General features: G+C 46.1%; 1 protein-coding gene across 1 annotated transcript in view; it reads left to right on the forward strand.

Moving 5' to 3' along the window:
- Window positions 1-4444: 4444 nt before the first annotated feature.
- Window positions 4445-23724, forward strand: part of LOC138759402 (regulator of G-protein signaling 9-like) — a 54699-nt gene continuing 35419 nt past the window's right edge. The window contains exons 1-2 of the mRNA XM_069929715.1: window positions 4445-4578; window positions 18047-18143. Coding sequence (XP_069785816.1) covers window positions 4516-4578; window positions 18047-18143 — 160 coding nt within the window. The 5' untranslated portion in view covers window positions 4445-4515. The remainder of the gene's footprint in view (window positions 4579-18046; window positions 18144-23724) is intronic.

Genomic DNA, 23724 nt, shown 5'->3' on the forward strand with positions numbered 1-23724 from the left:
TGATCTTTGCAGGCAGAGAGAGGAGAAAAAAAATACAGGCTTTGGTCTCAGAGAGGAGGGAGTGAGAGAGAGGACAGAGGCACAGACATCAGTTCCAGAGGGACAAGTTAGCAAGCTTTGGAAGACTGCCTGGTCAAAGGAGAGGACTGGCTGTCTGGTGTTTCCCTTGGAATAGGAGACTCTGTGGTGGATGTCCTGGAACAATATCTCTCTCTCTGAAAACCAACAAGAACCCTTCTGAGTGGTAACCATTTACCTGTTAAGCACCAAAGCCTGGTGAACTTTGTTAATGTTAACTTCTGTGCACAGTACAAGAATTGCCTGCAACCAGTGAGATTGGACTGGGAACCAAAGAACTTTGCTGAACTTGCACACACATTACACAAACGTGTACTTAGCATTAGAAGGGGGTTAAGTGAGTCAATAGAAATAAGTTAAAGTTTGATTCTATTTTCATGTTCAAAGATAATTAAAAGCAATTTTTGTTTAAGTTATCCTTTGTCGTGCATGTCTATTGCTGCTGGGTTTTGGGGTCCTTTGGACTCGTAACACAATTCATTTTGAAAGATTTGTTGTTCATATCTGTGATACTGTTTTTGATGAATTGTTATACTTCAATACAATTGTTTCATCCTCTTGCAATGAACGAGAAGTAAGTTCAGAGACACCAATACTTCAGAATGTTGAGGAGCTGAAGGAGAAACAGTGATAGTGAGGAAACATAAGATTTGAAATGAAAGATGAAATATTTGAATTTGGGACATCTTGATAAAGAAATCTTGAATTACTACACGATAAAACAATGAGTACAGGATGATAATACTGGTAATAATTATGATAATAGATGAACTTACAAATTGGAAGATTGCCCACTGTAACATCCCCAATATTGCCTACTTCAGCACCTGCCATCAGGTATCACATTGCAGGCAAATTGCAAAGCAATGCAAAGGCATAATGTGAACCAGAGACAGGAATGCTCAAAATGTGCACTGGCATCTGTGCAGATGGAGCTGACTTACTTGCTAAGTATTTATAAAATTTCAAAAATTTATTGAAAAAATTATCAGAATGCAGTAATGGAGATTGTTTTTCAAACAGTCCAAACTGGACATCTCATGTCTAATATCTTCCCATGAGGCTCGAGGTCAGGCATTGTTTGTCCCTTTACAGCATTCTTGGACATTTCTTAGAACAGGATCTTTGGCCCAACTTGTTCATCCCAAGATGTAGTCCTATTCACCTGCATTTGGTCTATTCCTTTCTAAACCCTTCCTATCCACACAAGTGTCCAAATGACTTTGGAATGACAAAATTAGGCACCCTTCTATGCTTCCTCTGGCACCTTGTTCCAGATTCAAATCACCCTCTGGGTGAAAAAGTTGCCCCTCAGGTACCACTTAAATGTTTTTTAACCAAAAAAAGTCAAAAATAAATTATTTACAAAAGAAAAACCATTCAAAATCTCTTTCCACCCTGAATTTCATATCTATACATTTTTATCACTGTACATTGTTACCTTAATTTCTATTTACATTATTCCCACCAAAGTGACATCTTGTCACCTCTCTCCCTTCTATTGGTTAAGGAGCTTCCCCTCAGTCTCAGCCACTCAATGTCCAGTAATCGGAGGACTCTAGACTGTGGTCTTTCCCCACAGCCCCTCCATGTTGGCTCCACCAAGCCTCAGGTGTCCCTCAGCACGTACTCCTGTATTCTGGAATGTGCCAGTTAGCAGCATCCCCTCACTAACATCTCTGTGTGCTGATAGACCAATGAGATTTGGGCAGACTAAAGTGTGTCTTTCTCCGGGTTGATGGTCTTCCAGCAGTGCTGGTTGCCTAACCCTGGAAACAGCCCATGGATCAATGAATCCTCTGTCATGCTGCTGCTGGGGATAAACCATGACAAGGACCTTTGCACCCTTCTCCACACATCTGCATTCAGCAAATAGGTGGGCAACTGTCTCTTCCCTACTGCAGTCACCTTGGGGACAACATGCATTGTGAGTGATTTTACAATGTACAGGAAGGATCTGACAACGAGGGCCCCTCTCACTGCCAGCCAGGCAAAGTCCTGGTTCTTGTTTGTGAACCCTGATGACAAGGCATTCCTGGAAGGAAAGCTCAGAAAGTCACCCCATTGAGTCCTTGTCCCTCAGTTTCTGCAGGAAGTTCAGTGCTGACCCCTGCTTGATGGCCTTGTGGTCGAAGGCATTATTCTGGATAAACTTCTCTATGAAGGATAGGTGGTGTGGCTGGGACATTGTACAGCCCATCATTCACAACACCTGGAACAGGTAGAACCTTTGCACATAGCAGTACTTGGTGCCCTCGTATTTTGGTTCCATGCACTGCCTGATGCAGCCACACACGAAGATGGTCATCAGGATGAAGGTCATGTTGGGGACACCCTTGCCCCCGTTGTCTGGCGACTTGTACATGGTACCCCTTTGGACCCTTTCCATTTTGGACCCCCATGAACCTGAAGATTGCTCTGGTGACCACTAGGGTGGACTTTCGGGGGATGGGCCACATCTGCACCTTGTACAGCAGTCCCGAGAGCACCTGATGACCAGTTCTTCCCAGTTATTGCAAAGGAGCACCACATCCACACACCCAATTTTTGGTGGACCTTTGTGATACGCTCCGACCAATTCTTCCTGCACATCTCAGGTCCTGTAAACCAGATCCCCAACACCTTCAGGCAGTCAGATCTGACTTTAAAGGGGATGGTGGACTGGTCAGACCCATTACCAACAGCATTGCCTCACTCTAGTTCCTGTTTATCCCAGCACCCTATGCCGACTCAAATTGGCCACAAATGCTGATCAATCTGTGCAATGATTGTATATCTAAACAGAACTGCAATGTCAGCCATGTATGGGGAGGCCTTGATCTGAGTGCCTCCACTGCCTGGCAACATCACTCCTCTTATGCTCTCACCCTTCCTGATGTATTTGGCAAAAGGATCTATGCAGCACACAAATAGGGACTGGAGACAGCAGGCATCCTTGCCTAACCAGACTTTATGGGGAAGCTATCTGTTTCCCACCCATTGATTTGGACTGCGTAGTGGATGTCCGTGTAGAGCAGTTTAATCCAACTCCAGATCCCCTCCCCAAAGCCCATTTTGGAGAGCTTATCCATCATTCATCATTTATGTGTACACTATCTGGCCGAAAGCCTTCTCCTGGTCTAAGTTGTCTGGGCAGGTATCCACTTCCCTGTCCTGCATGTAGGTTATGGTATCTCTGAGCAGCATGAGGCTGTCAGAGATTTTCTGCCCGGAAACGTGCAGATCTAGTCTGGATGGATCACCTGCTCCAGGGCAGAGTTGACCCAATTGGCGATGGCCTTGGACAAGATTTTGTAATATAACAATGATATGGGTGTCCAATTCCTGATATCCTCCTTCTCCCCCTCCTTCTTGAAGGTGAGGGTGATAATACCCTTCTTCATGGAGTGTGACATGCTTCCTGCCAGGAACATAGCATTGTGTACTTCCAGCAGATCCGGCCCAACCAGTTTCATAGAGGCGAGAACATAAGCCATCGATTCTAGGAGTTCGACTTGACACAATGGAATGGGTCCCTCTTAAATCTCTCTCCCCTCTCATCTTAAACCTATGCTTCTAGATCTAGAATAATCTACCTTCGAGAAAAGGAGGATAGATTTTTCTAAGGTAGATTGACTTGAGACAGGCTGAAGGGGTACCAGGTATTGGAACCTGGATGCGAGTGGGCTCCTAAGGTTTCCTGATTGTGTTGGAAGTTCGGATCTGTTACTGATCAATGGGTGGGAAACTCCAGTTGTCGATAGTTTGGACTCTGTGTGGCTGTGGGAGTGCTGGTCCAAGGACATTTGAGGCGATTCTCTTTTTCTGACTGTAAGAGGAAATTCAGGCACTTTTTGCCATGGCGTTTCTGTCTTAATTTTGTGTAATATTGTACTGTTTCTATTCTTTCTTTGGCTTGGCTTCGCGGACGAAGATTTATGGAGTGGTAATGTCCATGTCAGCTGCAGGCTCGTTGGTGACTGACAAGTCCGACGTGGGACAGGCAGGCACGGTTGCAGCGGTTGCAAGGGAAAATTGGTTGGTTGGGGTTGGGTGTTGGGTTTTTCCTCCTTTGTCTTTTGTCAGTGAGGTACATAACAATAAATTGAATCTTGAATGATTCTAGATTTGTCCCTTATGATTTTATAAACCTGAAAGAGATGACTACTTAGCCGTCCATGTTCTGGGGAATTCTGCCGGCCCACGCAAAAGGGATCGAACAAAGGCATTTCACTCTGCATCGACTCGCCAAAAGGGAGAGCCACGCTTCTGCTCTGCCAAGTGGGTGCACGGCTGCCAGCAGGAGCGCTGATTGACAGCTCGCCCGGGCCCCGGAGCCGCGGTTGCCCCCGACAACCGGAGCGGCACGCGGTGGTGAGGAGGCGCGCAGACGTACGCTGTAGCATTCACTCGGATACATTTCGTTCGGAGAGCCGCTGCACTTGAGACACGGGCAAGATGACAGTGAAAAGCTTCAACCAGGGCCAGCAATTCCGGCCGCGAATGGCTTTCTTGCGGAAGGTAAGAGCGACAAATAATGTCAGCAACTAATAAACGTCAAACCTGGCCGTTTAATATTAGAGATCGCCCGGTTCGAATTAAGGCACGGGTTGCGAAAGCAAAAATTGGCCATTTCTCTTGAAGTGAACAAAGAATAAAATATGTTTTGTGTTGCAAATGCCCCCACACACATATAATTCTTAATCAAGATTATGTTTGTTTTTGCTGTTTATTTGTGTAACAAATTAGTTTTAATATCGAAAATAGGTAACTGGAAAAACGTATCATTTCCACCCAGCCGGGTTATTTATGACAAATGGGAATATCCAGAAGCCTGGGGTTTGGACTTAATTTGTTGTCTGTGAATTTTGAAAGGAGGATATTTTGTTAACGATTTGCAATCATGCATTTCTCCCCCCCCCCCCCCCCCCCCGCGTTCTGTAGACATTTCGCTCCCCAACACACCAGTCTAATGGGAGGAAATTAAAATAATCCGAAGATCCGCCTCAGCGACAATAAATGGTGGGGCAACGGGCAGAGAGGGGGGCGACCTCCTGTCAACACCTTATCCCGTCCTGAGATTTAACTGTATTGAAAGTGACAGGATAGTCTAATCCTCGCCGTGCACCATCAAAGCCATGGATGTCAGCGCCTGAACAGATAACAGGCAAATTTCACTAATAATTAAAGATTTGTTTTTGTTTTTACAGGCGAGAGATTTGTTTTTTTTTTAAAAGTAACATTTCAGACCTGTAGGACCCTATTCCTGACCTGTTTGCAGGTCGATATTTTTGAAGTTTTCGCTTTTTTTTTTGGAGGGGGGGGGTGGCGGGCGAGGGAAATAATATCCCCATTACCGATTAGTTTTATCGCCGAATGAAAGTATATCCCACCCTCGTCCAGGTAAGAACGCAGTCTGACCATTGGTTATGTTCCAGAGTGTTGTCTCATTAGCTGTCCAAACCTCCTGATCATCTCTGCCATCGTGGGCACTTGAGTTCCTTGCAGTCTTGAGCCCATTGCCCTCACACCACTCAGCCGTTCTCCTATTTAGAACGAGCTTCCGCAGATCGGTCGCCGGGGTAATAAAGCCATTGTAAATGGAAACTCTTTAGAAATGATTGATTGAGGGGAGAGTCAGGTTTGCTGCAGTCTTGGGTTAAAACTCATAAAACTAGAGAATATTACAACACAGAAAACGGTCCCTTCGGCCCTTCTAGTCTGTGCCGAACGATTTTTCTGCCCAGTCCCACTGACCTGCACTCAGTCCATAGTCCTTCAGACTCCTCCCATCCATGTACAGCCATTGCTTGTTATTGAAGACACACGAGACTACAGATGCTGCAATCTGGAGCAAAAAAATCCCAAAAACGAACTGTTGGAGGAAACTGCATCCAGCAGCATCAATGGAGGCAGAGGAAGGGTGGGGGCTTCCAGGCCAAGCCCTGCCTCAGGTCTGTGTAGAGGGGTAAGATGATGTTGGTAGGTGATGGGTGGAACCAGAGGAAGGAAGGATGATGGGCAGATAGAACCAGGTTTGGGGGGGGGGGGTGCAGGGGAGGTGTGGGGAAATGAGGAGAGGGCTCCTGGGTAGAACAGTGTGGGTGTGAAAGGTAAGGATTATCTGACATTGGAAAATTCAGTTCCTGCTATTTGGGCTGGAGACTATCAGACAGAATATCTGATAGTCACCCTCTGAAGTCTCTTGCCGTCTTGGATGGAGCATTTCCCGTCCCACGCAGTGACTCACCCTGCCAGGATGCTTTCGGAGTATCAGAGCCAGCGCCACCACGCTGATGGACAACTTCTTCCCACAGGAAGTGAGAATGTTGAATGACCAAAGGAACTGATCACACTAACCATCCAAGACTCTTATATTCATGAAACAATATTTATTTATCTATTTGTATATATAAATCCTTAACCTGCATATGTATTATTTGTCGCTATGTGTGTTATGTCTGGTTGTGTGTCTGTGCATTTTGCACCGAGGACCGGAGAACAATTGTTTCGTCAGGTTGTACTTGTACAATCAGATGACAATAAACTTCACTGGTGCATCAGTAAAGGTTGTTAAGGGATGCAAATGAAGTGCCAAATTTCCTCAGGCTTTAGGGGAAGTGAAGGTACTGGCGCACTTTCTTGGCCATTGATGTTGGTGGGACTAGGACAAGTGACTTGAGGTGTTTACCCCCGGAAACATAGAACTGTTGACTCTCTCCACCTCACACAGTGGATGAGGATGAGGGAAGTGCACTCCACCCCTCCTCTGGAAGTCTATGATCAGTTTCCTGGTCTTGCTGACATTGAAGGAGAGGTTGTTGTCCTGGCACCAAGCCACCTGTCCCTCTATCTCTCTTCTGTGCTCTGGTTTATCGTTGTTTGAGATATGACCTACGACAGTGGTGTTATTTATCCATGGAGCTGGAGGGGCAGTTACATTGCATCAGAGGTGAAGGTCTGGTGTGGTAAATGGATGCCAATCAAATAGCCACTTTGTCCGCCCGTCGGACTGCATCTAAAATCCATGTTTGCTGCTTCTAGTTACCTTTTCCATTAAAAATGTCATTTTTAACAAGAGGTTGCCAAATTGCCCCCACTGCATGTTAAACACAGAGCTCTGGAATAACCTTAGGATAAACACGAAAGTCTGCAGACACTGTAGATGCAGTAAAAACACAATGCTGGGGAAACTCAGCAGGTCACACAATGTCTTTATGTAGCAAAGATAAAGATACATAATGTTTCAGGCTTGACCCCTTCATCAAGGTACGAGCAAAATGTAGACAGGCTCCTGATGCTTGCACAAACAGTTTGGAAATCTAGCATAGTATATTTCCTTATCCCAGGATTATAGGTTTGTAAAATGCAGTTGGGTGTTGTGAAATATCAAGGATTTATGTACAGGTAGTACTCAACTTACGACCTACGTTAGTTATGTCCACCGCACATACGACCGAAAGTTAAAAAATATATATTGGGCACATGCTGAGATTCTTCATTAAAGGTTGCTTTGTTGAAATTTTTTGTGAACAATTGCTTTCTTCTTTCTTTCTTTGGCTTGGCTTCGCGGACGAAGATTTATGGAGGGGGTAAAAAGTCCACGTCAGCTGCAGGCTCGTTTGTGGCTGACAAGTCCGATGCGGGACAGGCAGACACGATTGCAGCGGTTGCAGGGGAAAATTGGTTGGTTGGGGTTGGGTGTTGGGTTTTTCCTCCTTTGCCTTTTGTCAGTGAGGTGGGCTCTGCGGTCTTCTTCAAAGGAGGTTGCTGCCCGCCAAACTGTGAGGCGCCAAGATGCACGGTTTGAGGCGTTATCAGCCCACTGGCGGTGGTCAATGTGGCAGGCACCAAGAGATTTCTTTAGGCAGTCCTTGTACCTTTTCTTTGGTGCACCTCTGTCACGGTGGCCAGTGGAGAGCTCGCCATATAACACGATCTTGGGAAGGCGATGGTCCTCCATTCTGGAGACGTGACCCATCCAGCGCAGCTGGATCTTCAGCAGCGTGGACTCGATGCTGTCGACCTCTGCCATCTCGAGTACTTCGACGTTAGGGATGTAAGCGCTCCAATGGATGTTGAGGATGGAGCGGAGACAACGCTGGTGGAAGCGTTCTAGGAGCCGTAGGTGGTGCCGGTAGAGGACCCATGATTCGGAGCCGAACAGGAGTGTGGGTATGACAACGGCTCTGTATACACTTATCTTTGTGAGGTTTTTCAGTTGGTTGTTTTTCCAGACTCTTTTGTGTAGTCTTCCAAAGGCGCTATTTGCCTTGGCGAGTCTGTTGTCTATCTCATTGTCGATCCTTGCATCTGATGAAATGGTGCAGCCGAGATAGGTAAACTGGTTGACCGTTTTGAGTTTTGTGTGCCCGATGGAGATGTGGGGGGGCTGGTAATCATGGTGGGGAGCTGGCTGATGGAGGACCTCAGTTTTCTTCAGGCTGACTTCCAGGCCAAACATTTTGGCAGTTTCCGCAAAGCAGGACGTCAAGCGCTGAAGAGCTGGCTCTGAATGGGCAACTAAAGCGGCATCGTCTGCAAAGAGTAGTTCACGGACAAGTTTCTCTTGTGTCTTGGTGTGAGCTTGCAGGCGCCTCAGATTGAAGAGACTGCCATCCGTGCGGTACCGGATGTAAACAGCGTCTTCATTGTTGGGGTCTTTCATGGCTTGGTTCAGCATCATGCTGAAGAAGATTGCTTTAATACCTTGTTAAAACATACGAACCTGACATACGACCAATCCTCCGGTCCCAATTACAGTCGTAAGTTGAGGACTACCTGTAGATCTTTGAAAACTGTAATCAGGTAAAGTTCAATGTTATGAGCAGAGCAATGCGATGGCTGAGTGCCTGATGCCCCCACCACAGACTCTGTCCTAAGCCCCAGATACCCACCTATCTGAGCTCCCAATGCCCCAGATGTGGATTTACCACCCAGTCCCGACCATCCAAGCTCCCGATGCCCGAGTGTGGACTTACCAGCCATTCAAACTCCCAACGCCTTGAACGACGTAGGTACTTACTGCAGCATGACCTGAGTACAATTCGATTTCCCCCCCCTCCAAAATGTGACCTGAAAAATTGGTCCCAAAAACTCAATTATTATACGTATATATATATAGTAGTTTACACAAAAATGCTGGAGAAACTCAGCACATCATGTAGTATTCTTTATGATAAATTCACAGAGCACAACACTGAAAAATAATGGGATAATTATCTCAGTTCTTGCCATCAGTACACGTGCCTCCATCACTTTGTTGTTGCTGTATACGAATTGCCTGACAATGATTATCTATTACATCAGGTGACCACACTTAAACAATATTACATTGGCTATAACGTGCTTCAAGAGATCACGAAAGGTGCAAAATAACTGCAAGGTCATCTTTCTTTTTATTGGAAATTGTTCAATGAAAGAACATTTATTTTTCCACAATTACCACTTTTTTTTTGATAATTAAAACGTACACTTTAAATTTCGAACGGGACCCTCCTGAAAAATGCCCAAATGCTGGTAAACAAAAATTCTGCAGATGCTATGCACTTGGGCAATACACCAAAGTGCTGGAGAAACTCGGCAGATCACGCAGTGTCCACGGGAAGTAAAAGGCAGTTGATTTGATGAGCCTGAGCCCTTTTTCAGGAATATCAAAAATCAGGCGGGTGCCTGAATAGGAAGTTGGGGAGGGGGGTGGATGAGGAGGAGAAGGAGCACTGGTGATAGGTGGGAGAGCGAAGGAGGCAAGAGGTGATGGGGAAGTTGCAGGAAACTAAGGAGGGTCGCTCTCTGATAGGGGAAGGAAGGGGAAGGTGAGGGGAGCTGGAGGAATGGAGTCAGAAAGATGAGGGAAAGAGAGACCCGGAGAGGAGGTCAACAGACCTTGAAGGTTGATATTGATGCTGCACGGTTGAGGAATGCTGAGACGGAATAGAAGGTGTTGTCCTTCCAAATTGCGGGTGGCTTTGGTGCATGAGGCCATGTGTGGCAGAGGGGTGTGGAATTGAAATGGTTGGCCATTGAGAGGTCCTAGCTTTGGCAGCGGACAGAGTGAAGATGCTCAACAGAGCAATCTCCCAATCTGCGATCAGGCATCCAGATGTAGAGGAGACTACAAATGGAGCACCGGATGCAGCAGATGGCCCATGCAGATTCACAAGTAATATGTTGCTTCACTTGGACTGTTTGGGGCCCCGAATGGTGGTGAGGGAGGAAAAGAAAGTGCAATGGATGGATGTATGAGCTTCCAACATCAATGCGATAATATGTGTGCTCCATGACCACCAGCCCCCCCACATCTCTATCGGGCACACTGAACTCAAAACAGTCAACCAGTTTACCTACCTCGGCTGCACCATTTCATCTGATGCAAGGATTGACAAAGAGATAGACAACAGACTCGCCAAGGCAAATAGCGCCTTTGGAAGACTACACAAGAGAGTCTGGAAAAACAACCACCTGAAGAAACACACAAAGATCAGCGTGTACAGAGCCATTGTCATACCCACGCTCCTGTTTGCCTCCGAATCATGGATCCTCTACCGGCATCACCTACGGCTCCTAGAACGCTTCCGTCAGTGCTGTCTCCGCTCCATCTTCAACATTCATTGGAATGACTTCATCACCAACATCGAAGTACTTGAGCTGGCAGAGTCCGCAAGCATCGAATCCATGCAGTTGAAGACCCAACTGCACTGGGTGGGTCACGTCTCCAGAATGGAGGACCATCGCCTTCCCAAGATCGTGTTATATGGCGAGCTCTCCACTGGCCATCGAGACAGAGGTGCTCCAAATAAGAGGTACAAGGACTGCTTAAAGAAATCTCTTGGTGCCTGCCACATTGACCACCGCCAGTGGGCTGATATCGCCTCCAACTGTGCATCTTGGGGCCTCAGTTCGGCTGGCAGCAACCTCCTTTGAAGAAGACCGCAGAGCCCACCTTACTGACAAAAGACAAAGGAGGAAAAACCCAACCCCAACCAACCAATTTTCCCTTGCAACCGCTGCAACCGTGCCTGCCTGTCCCACATCGGACTTGTCAGTCACCAATGAGCCTGCAGCAGACGTGGACATACCCCTCCATAAATCTTCGTCCGTGAAGCCAAGCCAAAGAAGAGAAAGAATAGTCCTGCTGGAATAAACCAGCTCACTAACAATTTAGAGAAGGAAAAGGGGATAATAAAACAACCAGGCTCCCTTTCATCAAATTATTGGCTGTGTTAAAGCCAAGGGCACATTAATAGGTGGAGGTGAATGTTAAATATGTGAATGTTCAGAGATTGTAGCGACCTGCCTCTCACCGATACCCAGAAAGGAAACGAGTTTATTTTTAACAACGGATTTAGTGCTACACATTCCCATCTTCCTCCTAACACTGGAAATTTCCAAGCCATTAGTTTTATGGAAGTACAGCATTTTGCAAAGCCTATCAAAGTTGTTCGATTTGCCGTCTCCCTGAGGCAGATTTGCAAATTTATGGAACTTATCTAGGTCAAAGAGAGAATTATTTTTTCAGAAAGGTGTGAAACATTCGTATCAATACTCCCACACTCAGACAGTGTGTGCTGGCAATTGTCTGACTATTAATACCTCCTTCTCATTTCTTCGGAACTCTCTCTCACCGTGGAGCTGCTTAACCTTTGTCCTCTTCAAACCAGTTTAAAATTAGTTAGATTTATAACGATAATGGTCCCAACCCGAAACTTTGAACCATACAGCACAGAAACAGGCCCTTTGGCCCATCTAGTCTGTATTCCGCCTTGTCCCATTAAACTGTACCTGAACCATTGTCCTCCATTCTCCTCCGATCTGTGTACCTGTCCAAATATCAACATCGAGCTTGCATTCACTACTTCAGCTGGCAGCTCACTCCACACTCCCACCACTCTGTGTGAAGAAATGTTCTGTTTAAACATCTCACCTTTCACCCTTAACCTATGCCCTCTAGTTCTTGTCTCATATGACCTCAGTGGAAAAAGCCTGCTTGCATATTTACTCTATCTACGTATACACTCATAATTTTGCATACCTTGATCAAATCTCCCCTCATTCTCTGCCGCTCCAGGGCATAAAGTCATAACCTGTTTAATGTTTCCCTGTAACTCAGTTTCTCAAGTCCCAGCAAAAGTCCTTCTCTGCCCTCTTTCAGTCATATTGATATCCTTCCTGTAGGTTGGTGAACAAAACAATCACAATGCTCCAGATTTCAAGGTTTAAGATTCAAGATTTATTTACCGTCATGTAATAGTACAGATCATGTAATAATACACAAAGTTGCCTTTGACCTGCATTAAGACAGATAAAGAGGCACCATTAGTACCGCCTGGCGCTCCTTACAGTAAAGAGGAAAGAGAAGCAAAGGAGAGTCCCTTCAGAGTCATTGAGTGTACATGGATTCACCTCCAGACCTCCCTCAGCCTCTGCAGCCAACAGATCTGTTTAATTCAGTGGCAACCTGAGCTTCAGATCCAAAACGGAAGCCTTCAGTGCCCGAGGGCCTTCAGGATCCCTTCTTGCCCTTGGCTCCGATACCTGGTTCCCATGAGCCAGTATTTTGCAGCCTGCGCAGGTCTCCCGAGCACAAATCGCCTGCAGCCCGTGTGGGTCCCTCATCTGCTGAGCCCCTCAACTGGTCCGCTGCCATGGTCACCGTCCTGTAGAATCATTTCCTCCACCGGTGGGGGGGGGGGGGGGTTTCTTCCTGTTCCTCCTGTTCCTGGAGCCCTGCGCCAGTCCGCTGCCTCCCCAGAGTCTGCAACCCCTCATGGCTGTTGGTGAGCACAGGTGCCGCCGTGTTGCGCACAGACCTCCGCGGTTGGAGGATGTTAAATAAATCACTGTTGGGTCCTTTAACAGGCAGGCTAAAGTGTGCATGGAACCTATGACAGTAAGATCAGGGGGTTGAAACCATTAGAGCGACGCTGTGTCTCCACTCCCCGCTCTCCTGGGGTGCACACCAGCAGCAGCATTGCCATTATGGCACTTCCGGCAGCGCCACCATTTTAAAAATGATTTTAGCCTCAGCCATATCTTGTACAACTTCACCAATGACTGACCAGATGGTAACAGATTCTACATGGACAGCTGCAAAGGTCAGATTGGTCACGATCTAACTGAATGGTGGAAGAAGTTCAAGGGGCCAAACAGCCTTCTCTTGGTTTATTGACCAGCAGTCACTGGAAACAATCAATTAGACCAGTAAATTTCAATCTGTTACAACCTTTAGTTACAGTGAAACATGAAAGTCTGCCGACGCCGTGATTGTATTAAAACACAGAAGTGCTGGAGGAACTTACAGTGTCCAGTGGAGGTAAATATATATTACCAACATTTCAGGCTTGAGCCCTTCTTCAAGGTAGTTATCCTGCTTTCCCCGATGACTGGAGCTTGTTTTACAGGTCAGAATGTTATCCAGTGACCAGGACATCATCCCCGATCCATGAATCTTCAGCTGACACATTTCCAGTGTGCCACAGGTCATCCTGGTGGAGAATATCATTGCTTAAATAGGGTAACCTCAAGTGGTTCACTCCATCGAGGACATCTACAAGAGGCGGTGTCTTAAGAAAGCAGCCTCTACCTCAAAGACCCCCACCACCCAGGCCATGCCCTCTTCACACTGCTACCATCAGGAAGGAGATACAGGAGCCTGATGACGAGCATTCTGTGGCACAAGGACAGCTTCTTCCCCTCTGCCGTCAGATTCCTGAATGATCAATGAACCAAAGACACTGTCTTACTTTGATTTTTCATGCAGTTTTATTTCTTTTGTGAGGTGATTTATATAAATGTTTGCTCTATAATGCTGCTGTATAACAACAAATTTTATGACATGTTCATGACAATAAATTCTGATTCTGGAAGCAGAGGGAGCTCAATTAAAGACAGCAGGTTCCTGAGTGATGCTTTTACTCATTATTCCAGCAACTGAAAAAAAAAATAATTATCAGGTGGCCTGATTAAAAGAAGGCACAATGTAACGACTGGAACATAAACCAGCTGAGATGTGCTAATATACACGTGTTAAAAGTACAACTGGTGAAACAGTGTTCTCTGGTCCTCAGTGCAAAACACGCAGACACATGCAGACATAACACACGTACAGACAAACAAGGCATATGCAGGACAAATATTTATTTTTTATATTCCCTTTGTGTGTGTGTGTGTGTGTGTGTGTGTGTGTGTGTGTGTGTGTGTGTGTGTGTGAGTTTAATAAATAGTAAAAGGTTAGGGTGAGCAGTTCACACCTGTGTAACACCCACACTGTCTGTAAGGAGTTTGTACATTCTCTTCATGTCTGCATGGGTTTCCTTTGGGGTCTCCGGTTTCCTCCCACCCTTCAAAATGTACTGGGGAATGTTGGTTAATTTGGTGTAATTAGGTGGCATGGGCTCGTGTGCCCAAACGGCCTGTTACCATGCTCTATGTCCAAATTTTAAAAAAAAGAGTTTGACCACCTGTTGAGAAAGTGCTTCAGTGATTAAATTTTCAGTGGATTTAGATACAGATATCATCTCTGCAGAGCTAGCAGGCAGGGTTTGGATCCGACGCTGCCTCCGTACCACAGAGAATGTCAAGTTCCAAGCCCTTCTTCCCCTGATCTTATCCAGTGAGTAAAATCCCAGGCAGTTCGCTCTCTCCCTCATCTATGGAATCAACCTGGTGAAGCTCCTGAGCACTGCCTCCAAAGCCAGCATACCCTTTCTCACTGAAGGATACTGAGCTTCAGATTTCTTCATCATCTCTGTGCATCTGTTTCCACCGAACTCCCAAATAGCCTGGATCTATATTAGGAGAGAGTCGCTGAGCCATTGTACTGTGGAGCCATAGCAATAGGACCTCCACATCTCACCAACTATCGATACCCATCTATACTCAGGCTACACGATTCCCATTTCACATGTCCCCACATGTCCTCCTAGATCCTACCACTCACCCACACATCAGGGGCAATTTACAACTAGTGAACCTACCATCCCGCATGTACTTGGAACAAGAGGAGTACCTGGGAACAAACTTTCACAGTCACTGGGAGCACGTGCAAACTCTGCAGAGACACCACCTGAGGTTAGGAATGAACCCACTGGAGCTCTGAGGCAGCAGTACTACTAGCTGTGGCCCAAGGTCACGCCACCAAGTTACATAGCACATAGAACATTAGACACAGTACAGGCCCTTCAGCCCACAATATTATACTGACCTATAAAAATCTATTCAACAAATTAAATGTTCCCTACCTCACATCCAGGCACCTGTCTAAGAGTCTCTTAAATGCCCTTATTGTACCAGCCTCCACTACCACCCCTGGCCATGCATTCCAGGCACCCACTAAACTCTCTGTTTTTTTAAAAAAAACTTACCCCTGACGTCTCCCCTAAACTTTTCTCCCCTCACCTTATGTCCTCTGGTGTTTGCTACTGTTGCCCCAGGGAAAAAAGGTGTTGGGTGTTCACCCTATCTCTGGCTCTCATAATCTTATAGACCTCTATTAAGTCTCCTCATCCTTCTTCACTCCAAAGGGAAAAGCCCCAGCTCTGCTAACCTTGCCTCACAAGACACGTTCTCCAATCCAGGCGGCATCCTGGCAAATCTCCTTTGCATTGCTTTGCATCCTTCTTGTAATGAGGTGACCAGAACTGAATACAATTTTCCAAGTGGGGGCTAACCAAAGTTTAATAGTATTGAAACAAAAGTTCTAGATGCTTGGCTCACAAGAAGTATCTACTCTACCACACACAAGGCAAAGGAACAGAAGCTGGCCACTAGGCCCATTGAGTCTGTTAAACCATTAGAAACTTCAGTTTGATCATCACTTGGCCTTTGATATATCCAAGTCTAATGACACAAAGGTTAAAGGTGAACTGGGAGGGATTTAAGAGGGACCCCAGGGGGAACTTTTTCCCTCAGGGTGGTCTGTATCTGGAACTGCCAGAGGAAGCTGTAAAAGTGGTACAATTCTGACATTCAATTTACACTGAGATAGGTCTATGGTTAGGAAGGATTTAGAAGGACATAGACCACATTGCAGGCAAATGGAACTGGCCCAGAATGCCAACTTGGTCAGCATGGTTGAGTTGGGCTGAAGGGCCTTTTCTGCGCTGCATGTCTCTATGAGAAGTAGGGAGTCTATTGCTGTTTTTTCTTGGGTATGGGTCAAGGCAAGTGGGAATAGGCCTTTGGTGTGTCAGTACATGTAAGTCTGTGGCTTGGAGCAGCCATTGGTGATGGCCACCACAGTATGGATGTGATGCCTCCGAGATTGGAAAATTGCCTCCGCTTTTGGCAAATATTGTTGATAGGCAACGAGGGTTCAGCTCAGAGTCTCTGAATACGCTTGGATCTGGGTTCCAGGCATTGATTAGCCACGTTTGGGTATCAGGTTCTCCAGTTACCATTGAGGCAGAAGGAATGAGCTTTGTGCTTTTCCACATTTCATTACAGGTTGCTCAGTGCAGAGAAGGTCAAAGGTGCAAAATAAACCTTCAGTAGAATCTAAGAGCACAGAGAGAGCCAGCAAGGCCCAATATGTTGGCCTAGAGCTATCCAGAATTGTCTGAATTCTGAGATTTCCTGCTTCTGCCTTGTTCTGCTTATTTTGAAGAATGGCTCAGGCTCGAAATGTCGGGGATAGATCTTTGTCCCATATGGATGCTGATAAGACTGGTTGACTTCCTCCAGCATTTTGGTGTGTTTTCACTACAATCACAGCATTTGTGGACTTTCATGTTTCACCCATGTGAGAGTTATACTGTAAAAGTCCAAAAATCCGGATCGCCTGAGAATCTGGACCTCTAAAACTCTCAAATTTAAAAAATTTAGTGTGTGCGCACGCACACACGTAAGTGCCATAGATGAGCAGAAATCATGGAAATTAATCAATCAAAATTTATTAACAAGACTTTTCAAACTCTGCCTTGCAGATCTTTAACTGCAATCTGCACATTTTGACTGGTCAGCTCTCACAAGGTGACAGCAAACCAAAACTAAAAACCAAAACCCATTCCATGGCAGTTCATGCAATACCGCCTCTTTGTTGCAAGTATAATCTGCTAACAATCGCTATGCCTCTGCCTGGCTGGTGTTTAGTGGTGCCTGTCCTGTATGGTGCTGAGGGTCTGCTGGATTCTTGAGGATTAAATCGAGGTTTGGACTCTGCACTCTGCACTCTGCAGAAATGGAACAACTCATGGCACTGCTAAAGGGCGGAACAGGGAGTCCTTGAGTTGTGGCCAATACCCCCACTACCATCACCCTGAATCTCAATGTTTTTGAGGGGAACTTCCAGTGCATGGGTTGGTGACTATCACCTGGGACATGTCCTATTGGGGCAAAGCTTCCATTTCACCTGTGCCTAGTATGTAATTTGTGTGCACAGGTGTGTGTTCGCACACAGGAGGGATCAGCATAAGTGTCTGTCTGCAATGTTTGTACATGCTTGTGTGCATGTATCTGTGCAGATGTGTGTGTATTTGTGTATGTGTTAGTGCATGTATTTATGTAGTACATGTGTAAGTGTCTGTATCAGGACATAGTATCCGTGTATGTTCACACATTTGTAATTCCATGCATGTATTATGTATGTGCACATACATTTGTACTGGTGTGTGTGTAAGTGTTTATCTGTTCATGTGCCATGTATCTCCATGCAGGCATGTTTGTGTGTTTGAATATTTGTACGTATGTATGTGGTGCATGTGTGCGAGTATGCGCGTGTGTGTGTGCACACGTGCGCCATATGTGAATTATAAAGTGAAGTGAAAGGTACTGTGAAGGCACAAGGCAGTGCTGAGCCAGGAGAGGATACAGCCGTCTGTCTGAACCCAGAACTCAGCAGAGGCCAACTGCAGTGACCAGCGGCAGCGGGTAGTTCAGGCCACGGTCCTCTGCCTGTGGTCATGCTCTCCTCACCAGCACTGCCTTGGAATGTTGCAGCATTTGTTTTGATCTCTCTCTCCTTGCACTCTGTTTGGAACTCCTCTCCCTTTAGATTGAACCTCTGATCATAGAGATGCAGGATCCCAGGACTGGAATCAAAACCCAAACACAGAGGCTGATGATCACCACCATTCCTCATGCCATGACAGGTAGGAGCTGGCTCCCTACATACAAGCTGCTTCCTGTCCATGACTTTGTTTCTTGCAGTCAGTCCTTGCGATTGTGGGCCTGAACTGTTAAACCTCTTGCCATCCCCATATGTCTGTCACCCTTCAGCACCTCTACTTAGGAGTTTGTGGTGGTTTAGTTATGACATTGGAAACCCTGGCAAATTTCTACAAATGAGTTGTGGAAACTGTGCTGCCTGACTACATCACAGTCTGGTAGGGGGACACCATTAGCCCTGAGCGTAAAGCCCTCCAAAAAGTAGTGGACACATCCCAGGGGATCACAGACAAAACTCTCCCCACCAAGAGCATCTACAGGGATCATCAAGGATCCACATCACCCAGCACATGTTCTGTTCTCGCTGTTGCCATCAGGAAAGAGGTATTGGTGCCACAAGACTTACACCACCAGATTCAGGAACAGCTGCTCCCCCTCCACCATCTGACTCCTCAACAACAAACTCCATCAGGGACCCATTTCAGGACTCTTACTTTTGCACTTTGTTGATTTTTTTCCCCTCTCTGTATTGCACAGTTGGTTTGTTTACTCTTTGTTAACTATTTACATGTGTAAGTTGTGTAGTTTTTTTTTGTACTACCGATAAGTGGTAATTCTGCCTTGCCCGCAGGAAAAAGATGTAATGTATGTACTCTGACAATATCTCCGAAATCTGTCATCCTTCACCCCTCCCGGTTTCATCAGTCCCCTGCCGACCCATGTCCAACCCCTCCCATTGTGCTGACTCACCCCTCCTCACTCATTCTTGATGCATCAAATGTTCCTTCCCTCCCACTGATCAGATCGGATCCTATTTATTGTCATGTGATATCACACAAAATTTCCTTTCGTCCGATGCTGCTCGACTTGCTGATTTCCTTCATGGTTGAAGTAAAAATACAATGCTGGAGAAACTCAGCAGGTCAAACAATGCACTTTACATAGAAGATACATCACCAATGTTTTCGGGCTTGTGCCCGTCATCAAAGTATGTAAAAATGTTGGCAGATGCCTGAATAAAAATGTGGGGGAGGAAGGGGCAGGTTGTGGAGTACGGTGCCACAGGCAGGTGGTTGCTGTGTTTGCTGCTGTGCCCTCCCTCCCTTATCCACCTATTACCTCCTGCCTGTGGGACCGTGCTCCTCCTCTTGCCCCTTCCCTATCCCCCTCACGACATTTTGTTCAGACGCCTGCCTATATTTTTCCATATTTTGATGATAAGCTCAAGCCCGAAACGTTGATTGTGTACCTTTATCCTTGCTGTATAAAGTACAGTTTGACCTGCTGAGTTTCTCCAGCACTGTGTTTTTGCCTGCCAAAAGTATTCCCAGGTCTCTCTACCCCCTACGCCTGTTCCCACAGTGATTTTGCATTTCCACATTTTCTCCCTTCCCTGAGGTGCGGACACCACCTCCGCTCCATGAAACCCGCTCCACCTCCTCCTTGGAGTGAAGCGGTGTGGCTCTGGATTGATGTGGTCTGTTTGGATTGGGGAGGGGGAGAGTGGGTAATGGGTAGACAAAAACAGAACTAACAACATCTTCTGTTCTGCGTTATGTTCAGCATTTGGTTCACCCCCCCCACGAGAACACCCACTTTGAAGCCATTTGCCCTCTCTACACAGAAGATGAAACAGAACTAGCCTAAAGAGGAATGTGGTTAGCTCATCCTTGCATTAGCTCACTCTGTTGCTAGGATACCTGGTATAAAATTAAGAGGATTACACAACACAAACCGACATCTGTAAGACTGCAGATCTTATCTATTTGGAAGTTTCATTTGCCAATTCAGGACATTTGAAGAGGGTCAGACCAGTAGCACCTGGTGATTTAGGCCCCTCTTTTTTTTTCAAGTTCAGGAATCTTTAGATTTTATTCTAACAGCTTTTAATTACAGTGCTTGTTTGTCAAATGCAAATTGAACCTTATACAAAACAATTGATTAGTAGTGTCTGTAATGAAAGGATTAACTTCACACAAATAACCCATTTTGATCAGACCCCCCAAGTATTCACTGTCTAGCTTCTCAGCCTCTGTTTTAAAAGCTTCAATTGGCGAATCAAGTCCTTGCAGTATTTGTCATCAGATGAGTTCTACAGGGAGGATGATTTGGAAGAAAAGGGAATTGGAAATGATGGCAATACAATGTCCTGCACAACACCAAAAATGGAATGACTTGTACATGTAGTTTCACATGTTGGGAAAAGCAAAGAGGAATAAAAGGCTTGGGTGCATTAATTGACATTGCTCCCTGCTATACATCAAGCTAACACAAAGCCAAAAGAAAACTTCTCATCTGACCCAACAGTGCCTGCATGCTGTGATGTGATTTAGGCCCCTCTGAAGGGAGGTGGTTTCTCTGGATCTTGTCAGTAACCTCCAACAATCCACTGGCCTCCTCCAATCCTTTCACAACCCTCTTTGACCTCCAATCCCTGGTTTCGGGACTTCTGCATTCCCCCAGTCCCTTTGCAACCTTCCAGGACCCATCCTCTAGTCACTCCATAACCTTCCAGGACCTCTGTACATTTCTGAACTCTTTATGACCTTTCAGGACCTTAGCGCTCCTCCAGTCCTAGCCCCCAATGTGTCTCCCTGATTTTCTTCACTGCGACCTGATTGGCCACCCCTTACTGGATCCTCCAATTCCCTTAATATCTACCCTCCTGTACATTGCACCTTAAACATTCTCTTTGACCAAGGTTTTGGTCACAGCATTTACCATTACCTCTGACCTGCTGAATGATAGAAGTTCCCCCTACAATTGCCAACGACATAGAGTACTGAACAGTACAGTGAAGAAACAGGCCATTCGGCCCACAATATCCATACTGACTATGATGCCAATTCAAACGTATCCCATCTACCAGCACATTGTCTCCTCTCTGCCAATTCATTTAATTTAAAAAAAACTTTAGCCACAGTAACAAGCCATTTCGGTTCACAAACCCATGCAGCCTAAATATTCCAATTGACCTACAAGCACTGGTACGTTTTTAAAGGGTGGGAGGAAACCAGAGCCCCCGGAGGAAACTCGTTCAGACATGGGGAGAACGTACCTACTCCTTACTGACAGCACAGCATGTGTTGGTTCAAATTTCTCTTAAACATTGCTGTCGTATCTGCTGCCACCACCCCCTTTGGCAATTCCAGGCACCTAGAATTCTCTGTGTAAAAGTAAAACCTGCCTTCTAAATCTTGTTACATTTGCCTCCCCTCTTCTTAAACCTGTAGTGTTTGACATTTCCATTCTTGGAAAAGATTCTATCTTTACCTCTGATCATTTTATATACTTCTATCAGCCTCTCCACCTCTTGCTCCAAAGAAAACAATCTAAATTAATTCAGTCTCTCCTTACAGCTAACATCTCTAATTTCAGCAAATTTCCTGTGATGCGGCATCCAGAGCTGCGCATGACACCCCATGTATGGCTGCAAATCCAAATGGCGTCCAACCAAATATTATCCATAGCGAATGGGGTCCATTTGCTCAGAAAGCAGAGCCTATTTAATGACTGGGAGAAACAGAAATGACAGCAATGGAAAAATGGAATCATGCAGTTGCTGGGACCCTTTAGTTAAAACAGAGGATGTGGAAAACACTCGGCAGACCATTCAGCATCTGTGGAGGGAGAAGTGAGACCTTTCACAAGAACCAAAGGAAAGGGCCAGTAAGCAGAAGAATGGTCAGCTGAGATTCTGGGGTGGGTCACTGGCTGGAAAGATGAGAGCACCACTTGCTGAGAGTGATGCAGTGAGCGGGTATGTGGACTCCCGGTGTTGCAATGCTCGCTGGCGCAGTCATCGAAGGAAGCCATTCTGTCTATCGATCCATGCTAGCCCGCAGCATCACAATCCAATCTGCCCCATTCCCTCTCCCCTTCCTTCACGGTCTCCTTCCTTCCCTGTTGCCCAGGACCTTATTCTTTCGCTCTTGCCTGCACAGAACTGGGCCTTCAGCCCATCTTGTCCATACCAACCAAGCTGGCATTCTGGATGAGTCCCAATTTACCTGCATTTGGCCCATCTCCTTCTAAACCAGGGGTCTCCAAACTTTTTAGACCATTAACCCCTTCATGTAGATGTGCAGTTTCCATATGGATTAGTGAGGGAAACTGCATACCATATGCATGGTGTCTGGGACTCCCAGCAACAAACCAAACTTTGTTACAACACCACAATCACCAAGTAACAAATCTATAAATTAAGCAAGCAAGCAATTACAATAACAGTAAAGATAAACCTTTGCTTCTGTCTGGGCAGATGGCATATGGAGCTGGGTCCAAGTCTTCAGCATCGGTGACTCCATTCTCAACATTGGGTACGATGCCGTCCGCATTGAAGAAGTCACTTAGGGTTCCTGGCAGGAGTGGGGATGTTGGGCTCCCGGGCAAGAATGGAGACATTGGGCAAGAACGGAGACATTGGGCTCCCGGCAGAAGCAGGGACATCAGGCTCCCGGGAAAGACCAGGGACATCGGGCTCTCGGCAGGAGCAGGGATGTCAGACTCCCGGCATGAGCAGGGACATTGGGCTCCTGGGCAAGGGCCAGGGACATTGGACTCCCAGGCAGGAGCAGGGACCTTGGCCTCTATAATTCTTTCAACCCAAAAAGTTCAAACAACCCACCCATCCCCAGCAATTTTTGACCCCTTGGATAATCCCATCCACCCCCCAGGGGTCGATTTTGACCACTTTTGAGACCCCTATTCTAAACCTATCCAGTCCTCATACCCATCCAAATGTCTTGAACATTATAATTGTTATGGGTAACTCAGAGTGGCTAATTAACCCAAGAACACATTATTGGGGAAACTGGAGCCTCATGTGTTCACAGGGAGAAAATGCCATCTCCATGCAGCAGCACTAACTGCTGCACCACCGTACTCAGCTGCTCAGTCAGAAGCTGCAATCTTGTCATTCAATGGAGGGGCAGGTCCAATCCAGGCTCCGACCTCCCATCCACTTCACTGTGTGAAGGAGGCGCTGCCTCAAGAAGGCAGCCAACATCCTAAAGGACCCCCATCATCCTGGTCACAACCTCTTCTCACTGCTCCCTTCAGGCAGAAGGTACAGAATCCTGAAGACCAGCACCTCCAGGTTCAACAACAGTTTCTTTCCAACGGCTATCAGCCTCTTGAACCTGCCCTTGTTACTCTAATCAGGAACTGCTCCGACACCATAAAAGGATTGTCTGCACTACTGCAAAGTCACTTTTTGTTTCAGTAGTTAATATTTATTATCTATTTTATTTTTGTATTTATTGATTCCTAATTAAATCCGCCATTGTAGTTTTTTTTTAGTTGTTTTCTTTGATAAAATACCTCCGGCTGCTGCAAGTAAGAATTTTGGTGCCGATGTACAGTGCGCTCATTATCATTATCCCTACTCTTTCCCAAAGCAGGAGGGAGACAGATAAGCCGGCAGGACGCTGATACATTTATCCTGTAATGTGCTAGTGCTGGACAGACTGAGCCATCTGTCTTGAGATCTGCTCTGAACTTGACCTCCAACTGAAATGAGTGAAGAAAGACTGAGGATTTTGCCCGAGGCTTCAGGAAGAGGAG

Source organism: Narcine bancroftii, chromosome 3 (assembly GCF_036971445.1).
Source record: "Narcine bancroftii isolate sNarBan1 chromosome 3, sNarBan1.hap1, whole genome shotgun sequence".
Taxonomy (NCBI): domain Eukaryota; kingdom Metazoa; phylum Chordata; class Chondrichthyes; order Torpediniformes; family Narcinidae; genus Narcine; species Narcine bancroftii.